The sequence below is a fragment of the Choloepus didactylus genome, chromosome 1, assembly GCF_015220235.1.
Source record: "Choloepus didactylus isolate mChoDid1 chromosome 1, mChoDid1.pri, whole genome shotgun sequence".
Lineage (NCBI taxonomy): Eukaryota > Metazoa > Chordata > Mammalia > Pilosa > Megalonychidae > Choloepus > Choloepus didactylus.
This window is the reverse complement of record NC_051307.1, coordinates 244493710-244510930: the sequence shown is the minus strand read 5'-3', so window position 1 is coordinate 244510930 and position 17221 is coordinate 244493710. Positions and strand designations below refer to the sequence as shown.

General features: G+C 46.5%; 1 protein-coding gene across 2 annotated transcripts in view; it reads right to left on the bottom strand.

The window, feature by feature from the left end:
• Positions 1-1921: 1921 nt before the first annotated feature.
• The window catches only part of XPC (XPC complex subunit, DNA damage recognition and repair factor), a 28675-nt gene continuing 13375 nt past the window's right edge, over positions 1922-17221 (bottom strand). Inside the window, exons 7-16 of one of the 2 annotated variants that reach the window (XM_037802636.1) lie at positions 17036-17156; positions 14818-14907; positions 12751-13635; positions 11190-11350; positions 9269-9350; positions 5520-5654; positions 5261-5430; positions 4621-4714; positions 4167-4256; positions 1922-2940 (exon numbers count right to left, since the gene is read on the bottom strand). In XM_037802636.1, coding sequence (XP_037658564.1) covers positions 2725-2940; positions 4167-4256; positions 4621-4714; positions 5261-5430; positions 5520-5654; positions 9269-9350; positions 11190-11350; positions 12751-13635; positions 14818-14907; positions 17036-17156 — 2044 coding nt within the window. In that variant the 3' untranslated portion in view covers positions 1922-2724. Of the gene's footprint in view, positions 2941-4166; positions 4257-4617; positions 4715-5161; positions 5431-5519; positions 5655-9268; positions 9351-11189; positions 11351-12750; positions 13636-14817; positions 14908-17035; positions 17157-17221 lie in introns of those variants that run through there. The other variant, XM_037802644.1, reaches the window with a different exon arrangement.

Genomic DNA, 17221 nt, shown 5'->3' with positions numbered 1-17221 from the left:
CAAAGGATTTCCTGTTATTCTGGGATAGAGGAGGAATCTCTCCAGGATGGAGAAAAGCATTTCCTTTTGTTCTCTGGTATCAGAAACTACCTATTTACTTGCAGATGGTTTGGGTTCTTAGCCATTAAAGGAAAAGGTTGGAAGCTTTATGGTAAGCGGGCTTCTTCACAGCTGATCCCCCAAGCCAGCCAGTATCAAGACGTAGGCCTAAGGCTTGCTGCAGAACTGCACTGGTATACAGGCCTCGAGCAGCTGCACTGAGGGGTTCTTTTAGGTGTTCTGCTCCCATAGCTTTCCTCCTCTAAACAAAATCCACCCACACTTGATTTACATAATTTGTTTCCCAACTACTCTCACACTCTTTTAAAGATAAAGTATGTCGTAACCTTGATGTGTTAAGATTCTTTATACATCGTTTTCCTTTTTACTATTTGGAAATTGTTTTGCCCTTGATGGGAGTGGTTGCTTGGCAGATAAGTATTTGGTAGTTGAATAAGGGGTTAGAACTTCTGAAATTAGTAGTTTAATCTCTTTCATTGTCCTGAGTGCCTTAGATTCTTCATGTTAAAAGCAGCCAGCCCCAGAGATGACTTGTCAGGGTTTAAGGACTGAACTAGTATTCATTGTTTATTAAATGAGCAATTTCATCTAATCTCTAAACTCTTAAGGAAGTCTTTTTAAAAAGTTTAATTAAATGCTGCCTAAATACAAAATCCTTGGAATTTGGTTTGTGCAATTTTCTCTGCTACAGATTTTAAATTATGTACTGCCAATTTTAAAACTTTTCAAAGAGCAAGATGTTACGAACAATTTGAAGCCTTTGGAAAACTCACCATGAAATTTGTACTATCTTTGTATTTTTTATAAAAATTCAAAATAAAGTTTTAAATATCTTTTGGTATAGAACTTTGATTATGCTTTTTTAAAATTTAGCATTCTTTATGAAATTTGTCTTTAAAAATTCAGCCTTAGAATTTATTAAGAATAGTACAAAGTTTAGATCACAGTTCTAAATTGCTTTTAGTGGTTAAAATAAGTTTAATTTTTTTAAAGGGTCAACTCAATGTGATAGCACTTACAAGTCTTACATACCAATGCCTACTTTGTTTTGGCTTGATTTAAAGTGACTGACTCATTTCATTCAGCTTCAGAATGTGGTAGAAGAGGAGGGATGGGGCAGCCCTATGATACAGTGCAAAGGGCATTGTGGGCTTTAGGCTAGCCCAAGTTGAAGTCCCAAGTCTGCCACCGATTGTGACTGGGCAAATCAATGATCTCTGTGCCCTAGTTTCCTATCTGTAAAATAGAGGCAGTGCCGTTCTACATGAAGTGCCTGACGTGTTGGTGGCACATTAATTTTCATTCCTTTTACATCCTGTTGTGAAGCAGTGAACCGCTGCTCATTGTCCACTTGGAAGCTTGCAATTTGAAAACGTCTGTTTATCTGTGACGGTATTTGAAATCCATGCTTTTCTATTATTTCATTTCCAGAACGCCTCCTAACAGCTGACATTTGCCTGTTGAATAACAAGTTATTTCTCCAGCGACATGGCAATACCCTTGACTCAAAACACCAAAACACAAAACTGCTCACCTCTGGGAGGGGATGGGTACTGGCACAGGAAGTTTCCATAGCAACGTCAGTTTGTTTCTCAACAAAAGCTTTCCAGCTAGGGCTCTGGCTGCATGAGTCACACACCCATTTTGTTTCCCTTGGATAAAACTTACTCAAATGTTTAATGGCTTCTGTTAAATATAGAAAGAAATAATAGAAAGAAAACGATCCCATGTATGTCATGATGAGCCCCCAGCCTATATGGAAACAAAAGCTGATCTTTGATGCGGTGTAGTGTGCAAATCGCTACATCATCCACAGGTTCTTAGATGACATGAAATCGGAAAGGAAACATAGAGTCGAGTCTTTTTATATAAATGCTTTATTTTTTTCTCAAAATGTTACGAAAATGATTTCTCCTGAATGGGTACAGTGCATAGAGTGTGGTATGTTTATCCAGTGATGAATCAAATCTAGTTTAACATTGATCCACTTTTATTAATATCTCCTTAATTCCCTGTCTGTGGTTTTCCTTTTCTTTCCTGATTTTAGCCTTTGCTCTAGTCACCTGCCACCATGAAATGTTACTTCCAAAAGCAGGTCCCAACGCCACCAGAGTCTGAGATGACCTGCCCTTCCCATCTGCTCTCCCGTTCTACAGAGAGGGGGCAGCATCAGGCACAACAGTCAGCCTGATTCAGGGCAAAACTAAGTGGCCTTCAGAGAAGGGCCCTCAGTCTGTAAGAGGCAGGAGCACATGTATTTAATGAATGAAGAATCGGCTGGAAGAAAGGATTGGATGCATCATCACCCCCAAATTTCCCAGTGGTTTCTATAAAAAGAACTGACCCACATTTCTAAAGATGGGAAGATCAAGGTGTGGGTGCAGGAGAAGGTCTCCTGGGGAAGGGCTCTACAGCTCAAAGGGCAGGGTTTGGTTGCCAAAAGCTCTGAAACCCAGCCCAGGCAGAATCCAGCAAGGGGGAATGCCAGAAGAGACCTGCGGCATAACCTCAATTTGACCCTTCCGTCCTCTGGCAGCCTCTGCAGTGGCCGCTGCTTCCGTTCACCTTCTCAGCAGAGAAGCCACAGCCACCCGGGCCTGGGACCCGCCACGGGCAGGTATGGGACCTGCAGCCGCAGAGCACACGGCCAGGTGGACACTCACATCACAGCTTCTCAAACGGGAACAGATGGGAAGCTGCCGCTTTCTTTGCCCTTCTGGTCTTCCTTGGGCACTTTGGTTTCTGCTCTTCTTCAGCTTCTCGGTTTTGGGGCCAGGAGGCAGCCAGAATCCTGGCTGCTTCTGCTTGGGAGCTGGTCCCCTCCTCTTCATCAGAAGAGAGACCACCTCTGGCATGTGCATGGGGAGCTGCTGCTTCACTCTGGAGAGGTGGGAGACAGGGACACATGCTACCTGTCAGTGATATGATACCAGGGGTGACCGAGAAGAGACAGGCAAGCTCCCAGCAACTCAACCCAGCTGCATGCTAGTCTATCATGAGCTGGGGGCATCTGGGAATTCCAAGATTCCCAGAGGTGGGCAAGAGCCATGACTGCTCTTGTTCGTCCGAAGCCTGGGTCCTCTCTCCTGTAGCTCTGGCTTTGCTTTCCTCAGACAGGGGACCTCCCCAAGCAGGCACCTGAGAACTTGCTGAGTGCTGGGGAACGCCAGGAAGTCAAAGGCAAGAAGCTGCTCTCGAGGAGCATACAAATTTAGGAGGTAATTGTGAGTGGTGCTCTGGCGTTTCTTATTGCATTTCTGAACAAAAGGATAGTAGCTCTCTAACTGTCCAAATGCACAGCCGAAGGAGGCACTCGCTGAAGGCTGGCATGGCTGGAGAGGAGCTGGGTGGAGGGTTTGGATGCAGGGGTGAAACCCCGTGGGAAGGAAGCACTGCTGCATGGGCAGGGGCAGCTTGGAGCCCAGCCCAGACAGAAAGCAGAGGGTGCTCAGTCAGAGAACAGAGTGGGGCAAGATAAAGGGGTCACTCAAAGGACTTGAGTGGGAATCATGAAAAAACTTTTTTTTTTAAGGCAAACAGCCAAAATGAGGGATTGGAGAGCCTGAGGAGGTGTGGTAGCAGCTGCTTCCAGAGCTCATTACTGCTGTCTCTGACACAGACTTGATCCCATCACATCACTGTGTTCAGCATTCTGTCTGCCCCAGGAAGGGAGCCCTTTGAGGGCTGCATGTCAAACTCACACCCGTGTCCACACGTGGCAGACGCTATAAGGGGTATGTTCAATGAGCAACTCTGGGCCGGAGGGAGGGTAGGAGGCACCGAGAGAATTGGAAGGCTGGGAGTGGTGCATCAAACACTGAAATGACAAGACCCCCGGCCCACCCTGTGTGGTGTTCAGCACCAGATTAGACCCGCAGCAAGCACTGCTTCACTTGGGTAGAAAAGGGGTGTCAGGGTGGGGCGGGGGACCAGGAGAAGGCTGATAATTCAGGAAGGCTTTTCCCAACAAGGGAGGGACACGGGGGCCTTGGAGATACAAGGACTGTAGTGTCAAAACCTAAAGCTATCTGTGACTTGACACCTGGGCAGAGTCTGGGCAGGTGATTTCTGAGCCGGAACCCCAAGAAATGGACCCCCGCACTGACCTTGGCCCCATAGCGAAGCTGCAGCCTCTCTCGGATGAGCAACCCTTTGACCAGCAGCTTCCAGTGCCCTAGGGCCCGCTTCTCCCTTTTCTGCAGATAAAAATGAAGTGGGAGTGAATGAAATGTTAAGGACAGAGGTTTCAGAATACCAAGATGGAACCTCTGAATGAAATTTGAGGTTAAAAAATACAGTTTTAACCTCAGGGGTTGCAGGGGAGCAGACCCCGGAGCCTGGATCCAGGCAGACCCAGAGCCTGATGGGACGCTGAGGTATAGGCAAAAGCCTGTTTTATCCAGTGCTGGCTCCCTAAGGTGCCCCCATGAAGTCAATGTGAGCCGAGCTCACCTACTCTATCCCCTTCTTTTATGCACGGGGGAAAGTCCTGCCCCAACCGTGTGCTCTCTCCACCATTCTGCTTTCCCACCTCAGGGCTGCCTTTGCCAGGCTGCTCACCTCTTTCTCCTTCTTCTCAATGAGTGCCTGCTCGTTTTCCCAAGCGGCCAGGAGCACGTCTTTGAATTCCTCACAGACTATGTACCCATCGGTTCTGTGGGAGACATATCACGGATGCGATACCCTCCCTGGACCTGCTGCACTTCTCCGGTCTCCCCTTGTGAACACTTGGGCCTGCAAGGGGTTCCTGGGTCGGCCAGTCCTCAACCCCAACTAGCAGCTAGTAACGGATGCCCCCATAGAGAAGGCAGGCCTCGTGGAAACGGGCGCTGCATCTTCTCCCCCAGCCCGTGCCTACAAGCGTTGGGATGAGATGTCTCCCACTCCCCACCCCGCCAGCCCCACAGAGGACACTGATCGGCAGCCCCTCAGGAAGGGCGCTGACCCTGCTCTTGTCACCCCCAGGGAAGAGGGTTTTAATCCAGCATTTTCAGGATGCTCCTGTTTCACTAGTTTTCCTACTTCTGGATAGAAGCTAGAATCAGTAAAGAGTGAAGGCAGATTTTGCAAATCCAGTGTAAAAATTTGAAAATAAGAGCCCCTGGGCTTCAACCTCCACTGGCACAGACCAAGTTTCTATCCCCATCTCTGGACCTCCTCCATCCCTCCTTGCAGCGTCCACCGAAGGCTGCTCACGCACACGGGATGGGAATAGCCTCCGTGGAAATCGAAGCCGGTGATGGCCTGGACACAGTCAATATTCAGCTTGCGGGCCACGCGGTTAAGGTTGGGCAGCTTCAGCTGGATGCAGCCGACGGGCATCATGCTGGGCAGGAAGAGGTAAACGTTCCCAAACTCATTCCGGGGCACCTGCAGGGGGTGGGCACACCGAGACTTGGCTTTTGCCAGCTGGAGCACAGAGAAGCCTTGTCCTGACCCGCTGTGAGGGCTGCCCTTACCTTCCCATCCACGGCCACAGGCGGCTCATACTCCTCTGTCTGCCAGTGGCCGAAGAGGCCCAGGTCATTTTGGTCCCGCAGCTGGGGCTCGGCAAGACGGGCTTTCCGGGCCCGGTTGGAATAGCCTTTCACCATCTACGCCAGAGGGCACAGTCACAGTTTACAACAAGGGGCTACCATTCCTAGTGCTTACTATGTACTGGACACCAGACTCAGTGCTCTTCACCTTTCTCTCATTTGACCCTCACAACAAACCTGTGAGGTGGCTGCGCTTTGATGGCACCAACTACCAGTCCCACTGGCAAACCCTTCGAGAGCGCTCATTCTGTTTCAGGCACCAGGTGCAGTACTTAATGTGCATGAGCTTATTTCATTTCAACACACCTAGGTCAGTACTATTTTCATCTGCATTTTTCATAAGAGGAACCTGGGAGGTTGCAAGGATTCATCTGGAGTCACCCAGGTTGTAAGGGGCAGAGCCTGAAGGCCAGGTCCAGAGTGACGCCTCGCTCTAGACTTTAGCCACCGACAGGGAAGCTGAGGCTCAGCGATAAAGTCACTTCCTTAAGATCCCGCTGGTTGTGACAAGGGCCAGAATTTGAGCCCAGGTACTGTGTCCCTCTGTAAAGTTTGTGTCTTGATCACTGTAGGATCTTATGTCACCTCATGCATCCTGGAAAACATGACAGTTCAGGACCCCTGAAAGATGTCCAGTGGCCCATACCAAGATTTTCACCAGGAAGTTAAGGGATGAGAGGGTGGAGACTGGCATGGAGGAGAAGGCGGCACAACTGCTACAAGGAGAAGCTCCTGGGCCTGGGCACACGACTTTCCTCTAGCACAAGGGTCAGCAAACTTTTGTTTGTTGAGGATCATATAAGGTTCCTGTCCCATATACTTTTTCTTTTTCCCAACCATCTTTTAAAAATGTAACAAGCATTCATGTCTTGGGACTTGCCCCTATGAAGCTTATTACCGCAAAGGAGAGGCTAAACCTGCTTATAATTGTGCCTAAGAGTCTTCCTGAGTGCCTCTTTGTTGCTCACATGTGGCCCTCTCTCTCTGAGCCACCTCGACAGGTGAACTCGCTGCTCTCCCCCCTACGTGGGACCCGACTCCCAGGGGTGTAAATCTCCCTGGCAACGCAGAGTATGACTCCCGGGGATGAATCTGGACCCAGCATCGTGGGACTGAGAACATCTTCTTGACCAAAAAGGGGGATGTGAAATGAAACCAAATAAAGCTTCAGTGGCTGAGAGATTTCAAATGGAGTCGAGAGTCACTTGGTGGACATTCTTACCCACTATATAGATAATACTTTTTAGGTTTTAATGTATTGGAATAGCTAGAAGTAAATACCTGAAACTATCAAACTACAACCCAGTAGCCTTGACTCTTGAAGACGATTGTGTAACAATGTAGATTACAAGGAGTGACAGTGTGATTGTGAAAACCTTGTGGATTGCACTCCCTTTATCCAGTGTATGGATGGATGAGTAGATAAATGGGGACAAAAACTAAATGAAAAATAGGGTGGGATGGGGGGGATGATTTGGGTGTTCTTTTTTACTTTTATTTTTTATTCTTATTCTGATTCTTTCTGGTATAAGGAAAATATTAAAAAATAGATTAGGGTGATGAATGCACAACTATGTGGTGGTACTGTGAACAGCTGATTATACACCATGGATGACTGTACGGTATGTGAATATATCTCAATAAAACTAAATTTAAAAAAAATGTAAAAAGCATTCAGAGATCAAGGGTCTTACAGAACCAGGACCCAGGTCGGCAATGACCTGTGAGTTACAGCCTGCTGACCCCTAGTCTAGTGTCACTTCCTGCTATGGCCTCTCGACACACTATCCTGTCACCCCTGCAGGCTTGGAGGACCCTGAGCGCTGGCAGCCTCCTTCTGAGGAAGCTGCTCACTGAGCACCTTGTATAGACCAGGCCAGGCCACCAGTCATTAGGAACAGAGAGGAAGTAGTCTTTGTTCTACAGGAGCTCAGGCTCCTGTGGGGAAAGGGTGCAACCGGAGCTAGGAGGTGGGCCCCTCATCCAGCGCCGTGGAGGGAGGAGGCTAAGAAAGACTGCGCAGAACAGGCAAAGTCTGAGCTGTCTTGAAGGGCACAGAGGGGTTGGCCAAAGGGCAGCTGAGCCAACAGGCCTCCTAGGCAAAAGCCCACAAATGTGGGAGCACGTGTATCTGGGGACTTTTGAAGCAGTCAGGTGAGGGGAATGGGGTTCAGGCGGAGGACAAGTGGCTGGAGAGGAGCCAGGCACATGAGCACCACAGGTCTTAAGGCTGAGAGGCTGTGGCGAGGGTGAGTCAGAAAGCAGGGGGGTGACATGCATGGCTTTGCATTGCGGAAAGATCCCCACGACTGTGCTCTCGGGAGTGGACTCGGGGGGACTGGAGCAGAGACAGAAGAGGAGGCTGTGGCTGGAGCTGGGACACTGGGCGTCAGGAGAATGAGGGATAGTTTTATGTGATTTGAGATTGTTAATAGCCACCAGTCAGATGAGCTACTGAACACTTGAAATGTAGCCTAAAATGGTTTGAAATTGTTAAAAGTGTAAAACAGAGTTTCCAAAAAAGTAAAGGTCATAATTTAAGAAACTATCATGGTGGAAAAAAAAAAAAAAAAAAAAGAAACTATCATGGAATTAAGATTTCATGTAAATGGAACAAATAATTGATTAATATTTTTAAAGACTGATTACATGTTGAAATGATTATGTTTTAGATAATATTTGGATATATATTTGAAGATATTAAAATTTCACCTGTTTTTTTTTTTCACTTGTGTTAATGTGGCTACTGAAACATTTAAATTTACATTTGTGGCTCCCTTTCTGTTTCCTGGACAGTGCTATTTTAGAGCAAAGAACTAGTTAAATGATAAGGAGCATAAAAGAAAGGTAGGGGGAGGGTTGTCTAGGGAGAACCCTGGGAACCCTTCAGGGCCAAGCAGGCAGCAGAAGGCACTCGAGCCTGCTCCTGGGAGTGACGGGCTACAAATGCCTCTAGCTCTTCACCCTCCCTGCCTAGCTCCCCAGAGCCTTACAACCCCAAAGGGCTCCTCCTCGCGCTCTGACAGGCCAGTGTCCTCCCTGGCATAACTGAGGTTCTGTTTTGGGGGGTGGTACTGAAACCCTTCTCTCTCATGGCCAGCTGACCCAGCTTCGGGCAGGAGCCCGGTGTGAGAGAAAGAACAGGGATGGAGGCAGGGCCCGGGATCCTGGCCTGGTGCTGCCACCAAACTGCACAGCCTTAGGCGAGTCCCTGCCCCTCCCTGAGCTCCTCTCCTGCCTCCTCAGCTGTGAAATGGGCATCGTGATGCCCACCGCTGTGAATGCTGAGGGCATATCCATGCAAAACACTTGAGGTATTGTCAGACCAAAGGGGTCATAGAAGGGGTCACCGTGCAGACTCTGGTCCCTTAGAACAACCCAACAACACAGTTCCCATCTACAGGGCCGTTGGGCAGGCATCAGGAGACAGAGGGCTGCTTGTGCTCTAGATTGCTTACATGCTCTGGAAGACCCAGCCCTTATAAATTCCTCATGGTTAAGACTCAATTTAAAGGCATTTTTCCTCAAATCCTTCCCAAGCAGAAGTGGCAGAGGCTTCTGGATTCCTCCCCTGCATATCCACTTGGTGGCTCTCAGCTCTTTCCACCACCTTTAGTTCCGAACCCGACCTCAACCCCCAACCCCAGCCCCACTCCCTCGGCTCCCATTACCTTGTAGGGTACTTCTCCGAGCTTCACCACCCTGGCTTGTTTCAGCCATGTGTCCCTGGAGTGCAGGGTGTGCACACAATCCCTGCAGGGGCCAACATGGGGAGACAAGGACAGACACAGTTCACACCCAACCTGAGGGAACGCCTTAGGCACAGCAATCTGCAGAGCCATGGTGCCCAGTGAGTGCACATCTTGTGGGGAAGGGCGAGTGTCCAGAGAAGGGGGTCATGAATCCAAGACTTTCCATGGAAATGAACAGGAAGTTAAGAACCCATCATGGAATTAAGATTCGTGCACGTGGAACATCAAATAATTGATGGCAGTCTGTGATTACAGGCAGAACCACTGGCTTCCCCCTCTCCACAGCTAAGAGCCAGAGAATGGCCTTGCAGTGCTACTCTCCTCTGAGTTTCAACTTCCTTTCCTGCCTGAGCCGCCTGACAGGTCATGTCCTCTTCTTCTTTAGCGTGAACCCCTCAATTCTCTCCAGAGAGAGGGGCTCCAACAAGTAAGAGCACCAAGCTTCCATCTAGGGCAGAAATCAGGCCCTTTACCCACCTAAAGCCTGAGGTGGGATTTCAGCACAGCATGACGGACACAGGTTGAGCCTTGGCTCTGTGTCTTCCTAACTGGGTAGCCTTGGACAAGTCACTTTACATTCCTGAGCCTCAGTATCCCCATCTGTCAATCAGGAATAATGAGCTCTGTCTTTTCTATCTCACAAGTCTGCTGAAAGGACCAGACACTTTCCAAGGGCTGGAGCTGTGTTTTTTTGTAGAAACCATCAATGTGACGGCACTCAGAGAGCTCCACTCCCGCTCTCCACTGGACCACCAAAAGGAGTCATTATGTCCTAGCTGTTGTCTTCAGAGGGGAGCCGAGGAGAAAGGGACCAGAGGGGATGGCATGCAGGCATCATCTGGACATTCCCATGGAGAGTGGCAGGGAACTGGACCCAGCCCTCTCAAGATAAATGTCACCCTCTGATGTTGTATCACCGGCCTCCCTCTCGCTGACACTGGCACTCTCTTCCCCCAGACTTCCTTTCTCCCAACCACTGCAGGTGCCCAACTGAGGAAGCCTGAGCCGTAGGGCCTCTGTCAGGACGCCTGGGCCCCTGGTTGCCTCGGATTATTGGTTGCTGAGGCCCCAAGATAGTAAATCCCTTACCCCTGACCAGGACTTGGTCCTTCCCCTCTAACACCAGGTGAAACCCTGAATAAAGGCTCTAGGATAACTCCATGACAGGAGCCGACAGGCAGGAAGTAGTCCCCAGGCAGAGGACTCACACCTCCTGCTCTCCTGGGGGTTTCCTGTTTCCTTTTTCCCCCTTTCTTTCCTATACTTTCTTCAGCCTTCCTACTTATTAAGAACATCCCCTATTTTTTAGTCTTGCATTTGTACGTTTTTAAAAATCACTACTTTTATTTGCTTTCTATTGCTATTTCTATTGCTATTTCTTAAAACTCCTTCCACTTTAATTTTTCCTCACCTTAAAATTATATTAAAATGTTTTCAATTTTAATTTTGTATATATCCTACATTCATTTTTTTCACTCTTACTTCACTCATCTTTTAACTTCCATTATCGAGTCCTTTATTCCTTACTCTTGTAGGTTTTTACCTTTTCTTGGAGGGGTGTGTTCCTTATTGCCCTATCTTAAATCTTATTTGTCCTACTTCTTATTCTCCCCTCACAACTCTGCTTTTTCTGCAAATCCCCATTGTTTAATTTTCAAGCTTCAATTGCATCTACACATCCCCACACACCGCCACAGCACATGGATACATGATAGCAAAGCCCTTGATAATGCAGCCGACAAAGGAGATGAGCTCACATGCCCAGGCCCTTGTCAAGGAAGGAGGCTGCTAACTCCTGGTCATGATGAGGCTGCGAGGCCACGGGGCTGCCTCAGCTCACCTGGCGTAGACAGCTTCCCCACGGCAGTACCCAAGGATGGCGGCTGTCTCGGGGTAGATGGCCTCGTACTTCAGGAGGTGCCTCTTCAGGGCGTAAAGAGGGTGGTTCTTATAAATCCCGAAGGCCGTGGGCAAAGGCTGGTCCAGGTGCTTTGCCTGAAACTACAAAGGCCAGACAGACAATGGGGAGCAAGTTATTTAGAGGAAGTGAGCTTCAAGGGGGACGATCCTTGGACTACCTTGTTCTGACACCAGGCAGTGGAATGGAGGTTTCATGGACACTAATGATGTTGTGACACTGCATGTGTAGCTCAGGCTGCTAAGGAGGTTTTAGATAAATCAAAAGCTAAGAAGAATCAAGCAAATGGGTGGCTCACAGCAACTTTGAAAGTCATCTACCTAGTCCCAGCCCTTACACACTTTAACCGACCCTAGCAGATCGGTGCTGCTCTACTGAAGATTTTCAAGGCAAAAAATTCATGGCCTTCTTCAGAAAGGAGGACTGTGCACAAACTCGTACCACCATACTGCAACATGGGTCCCCTCAACTCTACTCTCAGCGGGCAATGCCCTGTGGCTCTTCCCTTCATCCACTATAATTAGTACAGGGTCTATGGACACTTAGGAACTCTGATTTCTCATCCTGAAGTCAATTCGACTGCTGTTCACCAAGGTCTCTTAAGCTTTCCTTTAGTATCTCTTCAAACTCCTCCCAATAGTAGAATAAGGATTAGCAATGTGGAGAAGGTGTGAGTACAAGGGCCCTCTGCATGTTCAGCTGCCACTATGTTAGTTACAATACCATCTGATTCCCTCTGAACCTGTTGTTTCCAAATAAAGTGCTCCAAGAACACTCCCCGAGCAAGCCCGCACTGTGGGATGAACTGCACTGTTACAGGGAATGCTAAATAAATCTACCTTTTACCCATCCTGAGGGATCAGGAATCAGCCTGCTGTAAAACTGGGCATGTTCCCAGGGAGAAATGCTGGGCTCCATCCTAAACACAAGAAGCTCAGGCCCTCTGCCTGGGTCCATGGGCAGTTCTAGGCCCAAGGAGTACAGATGCCTTAGAAGTCTCTACTTCTCACCAGCCTGAAGATACTTCCTCCTCCCCAGTCCCTTTCTTCCCAGGAGATGAGTGTCCTCCCTGTGTGAAGGGCTGTGTGTGTATGTGTGTGTGTGTGCACACTTGCTGGGAAGGGGGTGACAATTATATCCATGACTTATTCTTCCTTTCACTCATTAAGTCATAATAATTTATGTAAGTCAGAAGACTTACATAAATTACTTTAAAACTCCAAATTTACAACTGGGTTATAACTGAAAGTAGACAGGCTTGAAAGCCAGATAAACCTGGGTTCAAAAGCCGAGTCAGATTCTCAGTTTTTTCTCACTGGTAAAACTAAGGTAACAATAATCCTGCTTTAAAGTGTTGTGATAATGGAACGAGGTGACACATTAAAAAACCCAGCACAGTGCAGGGCCTACCCAAGTGCTCAGAAACAGGAACAGTTTAAACAACCTGCCTGAGTCTTTGAGTGCATGGCAGCCAAGGCCTTACCTCCAATTCTTCTTTCTTCTCCCGTTCCACGAATGGGCTCTGGTACGGCCTCAGGGTCTCGGCCCACCACTTAGCATCCACACGGCCCTTGCGGGTCACCGTCATCCAGACTGGGTCATACCTCTGGGTGACATCTCGGGCACAGCCGTCACTGTCTATGCCCACGACGTAAGTCATGGGCTTGGTGGCGTACTTGTAACAGGTGAGAGGCTGGCCCACCACTCCGTGCACACAGTCTACACATATCCACCTCTCCTCTTGCTCACAGAACACTTCCAGCCACTGGTCTATGCCAGCTGCCTTCCCTCCTTCTGCCTCCTCACCATCACGGGAAAAGTTCTTGCTTCTCTTACTGCTCAAAGAGCTTGAGGGTGCTGCTGGCAGGACTGGGTGCTTCGACTGGCTTTTACGCCGGGTCCTGGGGTCACTCTTGGAACCTGCCTTTGTCCCTTGAGGAGCCGGGGCCCTCCTCTGCCTTGGAAGCTCTGACTCAAAATCCTCATCGGATGGGTGATGGGCTTCTCCACTGGAGAGCTCAAAGTCAGAGCCACTGTCAGCCTTGTCACTTCCGCTCTCCTCTTTATAGGACACCCTGGAGGCCACCCGCCGCTCCCGGACACGCCGCCGCCGCTGGGAGTCCACCTCCTGCTCTCCTCCCTCGCCTTCGTCCTCGCTGGTGGAGGGCTCTCTCTGGTTCTTTCTGCCCGTGCTGGCCTTGCCCCTCTTTCCTTTGGCGCTTGCACTGCCGGGACCCTTAGAAAAGGTTTTCTCTTGTTTTGTTCCTTTGCTGGTCTTTGGTTTGGTCTGCTTTTGTGGAACTTGGCTAGAAGTTTCTGAGGAGCTTGCAGGAACTGATACGGGTTTCTTCTCAGAAGGTTTCTTTCCCTTAAACACAATAGGAGATTTTGCTTTTTTTTTTTTCCCTTTTTGCTAATGATATGATAGCAATCCTGTACTGTAAGTGGGTTAGCTCACTGGCTAGAGAACCAGTGTACGCAAAATGTTCCCGGCTCACGCACCGATCAACTGGCTATCCTTTAGGGATGTGAGAAATATTTGCTAAAATCTGTAGTACCTTAGATAAGGCCAGGAATGATTCTTTTCACCCTAAACTGTAGCACAAGAGAAAGTGCACTGGATTTGGAAACAGGCAAATGTGGGTTCAAATTCCAGATCTGCCTCTTCTGTTACAAGATTTACATAAATTATTTAACCTCTGAGTCTCGGTTTCCTTGGCAATAATAATATCCACCTTACATGTGGTACATGTGCAAACAAATATTTACTGAGTTGGTAAAGTAGGAATTTAAGAATATAGAAATTATTATTAAAGGCAATAAAAATAATTATTATTAAAGTTATGGTATGCTATAACTCCTAACAACTTTGGAAATTTCCTGTATAACTACTTGTTAAATCATACTTTCAAAAAATTACCTTTTTATTATATATGTTATATTTCACAATAAGGAAATAACTGAAACTATGGAACTGTAACCTGTAACATTCTTTGAAATTTGCTAACTACTTGTTAAATTGCACATGGAAAGTTATCACTTCTATGTATACATGTTATATTCTACAATAAAAAAGTATGATTAAAAAAAAGTTACATACATGCCATTCCCTTCAGAAAAAAAAAAAAAGAAATTATTATTAAAGTCAACTTCTGGACCATCAGGTTTCAGATACTGCCAACACCCAAATGAGGACAGCATTTGGCCTCTGACTTGGAGCATCTCAAATTTCAGAATCCTTCGCCCATCATCACTCCATGCTGCTCAGGAGGAGGACAGGTATACCAATTTACCCATTTACGGGCCAGAAACAAAAGCACCAAAGAGCCAAGACCTCCTGCAGGCCACTGTTTTGTGCCATGAGGCAAAGCCCCTGCTGAAGCTCAGGTCACTAGACTCCCACTCATGTGCCCAGGATTGAAAGAACCTGGGCTCTGTTAACACCCACCCTTAAAAATATTCTAAGGACCAATTTCTTTCTTTGTTTTGAGTTTGATAATTTCTCTCTCCTCTGTGACAGACTCCTCCGGGAGCCCTGAGAGAGTCTCACCTTAGCTGCTGATAACTTCAGAGGAATTGGCTGTAGGGACAATACCAGTCGGGTCAGGAGCTGCAGGGCCCGGAGTATCAGTAAAAATATCTGTGACAAAAAAGAGCAGCATATGCATCCTAAGGAAATAATTAAAGATTCAATTCCTTCGGTGATGTTTGTTGTGGTGCTTGTTTGTAACATGGACAAGCTGGAAACAACCAAACTGTCTAAACAAGAGATTGGAACGCTTGACACTGTTTAAAAATGATTCTTGTAGAAAAATGGGAAAATATTCTTTTCCTGTGTTATTTGTGTGTGTATATGTATGTATGTGTGTGCGTATATATGTGTGTGTGTGTATGTAAATGTTTTGTTTTGTTTCTAGCAAAAATGGAATTACAGTTTTGTCACCTGATTTGTTTTTCCTCACCAGCACACATGGAGAGGTTAAGGGCAATGACCAAGTATGATTTTTTTTAAAAAAAGAATGTATAATATAATAACATTTTTATAAGAAAAACTGTTTATGGATATAAATATGAGATGATACACATATTTGAAAAAGGACCCATATAGTTGGGTTATGGGTATTTACAGCTGTGCTTTTTTGTTTTTTATCTTTTCTTTATTGATGTATGTTGCATTTGTGGTTAAAATAAAAAAAATATCACTGTGAATAGTCAAAGTATCCTGTGAAAAGCCAGGCGATGATGAGAAAAATTCTAATTATTTTGCCCTTATTTTTTCAGGGGTTAAAAAGAGGGAGGTGAAAAAACATCAAAGAAACCCAAATCAAGGGACATTCCATGGAGTTCCTAACCAGTCCTCCTCAAAGGTGTCAAGGTCACGAAGGGCAAGGAAAGACCAAGAAACTGTCACAGATTAGACAGAACTGAGCAGCCACGATGACTAAATGTAATGTAGTATTCTGGATTGGATTCTGGAACACAAAAGGGGTATTAATGGAAAAACTTGGTAAATCCAAAGAATGTCTATAGTTTAGCCGACAGTATTGCACCAATATTAATTTTTTAGTTTCTTAGTGTACAGCACGGTGCAGGAGCACAAGTGTAGATGTTCAGATGACTAACTAGCTGAGTGACTTCTCTATGCCTAGAGTTCTCCATCTATAATAATCCCTGCCTCATCTTCCTTAACCACCAGGAGACTAAGACAATGTGTGTGCCTATGGTCTAGAAACAGTTTAGCATTAGGCAATCATACTTGGTCATCACCCTTAACGAGTAACCTCTCCATGTGGCCTGATTTGTGACAAATCAGATGACAAAACTGTATAATACCATTTTTGCCAGAAACAGAAAAAAACATACGCACACACATACATACCTATACACATACAAATAACACAGGAAGAGAGCCTGTGAGGACAATATTAAAATATTAACAATGGTTTTCTTGGGGCAGCAATATTATAGTATAATTACTGGCCAGGCCAGATTTCTTAAGGCTTTTAAAAACCAAATCATAAGACAATTAAGATGTCAGTATTTGACCTCTAACAATATGAAAATCTGGTCTCTTTCTCCAAACACACAAGGAATCCAGGGTTCCTGAATCCAAGTACTTGGGTTAACAGGATCCCTGCAGGGATAAAAGCAGACTTCTGTCTCTATTTTTCTTTACTCAGATGGAGTCTTATCTAAGGGTATTTTTAAGCATCTGAAAAAGACAATCTATTGGTAACAGCACTCCACCATGATTCCTACTTATCCTTTCTGAAGAAAAGGATGACAAAACAGAGCTCTCCTAACTGCAGAGCTGCCTGCCAGTGTTAAAGGCATGGAAACACATTTCAAAGGATTTCAGGGAATGATTCTCAAGATTATCATTTGGCATCCAATTTGAAAGAAAACAAACAAACATTTCTTCGGGACTTCTGAACACAATTTTTGAATAATTAATGGAACATTTCTAAGGCATCTGACCAAAAACTAAATGTTTCAAAATACCAAATTATCAAAGGACATCAAATTAATAGAAAGGAAGTGAGCAGCTGTCGACTCCCAGACTTGGGTCCCGATCCTGATTCTACTGCCGACCGACTGGGTTCAGCTCAGGAAGTTAGTGAGCCTTTCTGGGCCTGCACGTGCAGTAAGGTTGTTAGGAACTAAAGAAGGACATGTGAAGAACACCTTGATCAGTGTCTGGCCCATGACTGCCATTATCTGTAGTGAATAGGGCTAATAAAAACAGTGCTTCCTGCAGAAGCACTTACGTGGACCAATTCCTCGTCATCTCGCGCGGAGTAAATAGCAAATCTCCTCTCCAGGGTAGTCTGCAGGCTGTCTTGCTCGTTGACTGAAAGGTCGGCATTAACTGTAAATGTTCCAATGAACCTGGAAAGAAACAGGCATTCCCTGATGTTGGAGGAAAGGGCAAAGGGGAATTTTTGCTCTTCTAC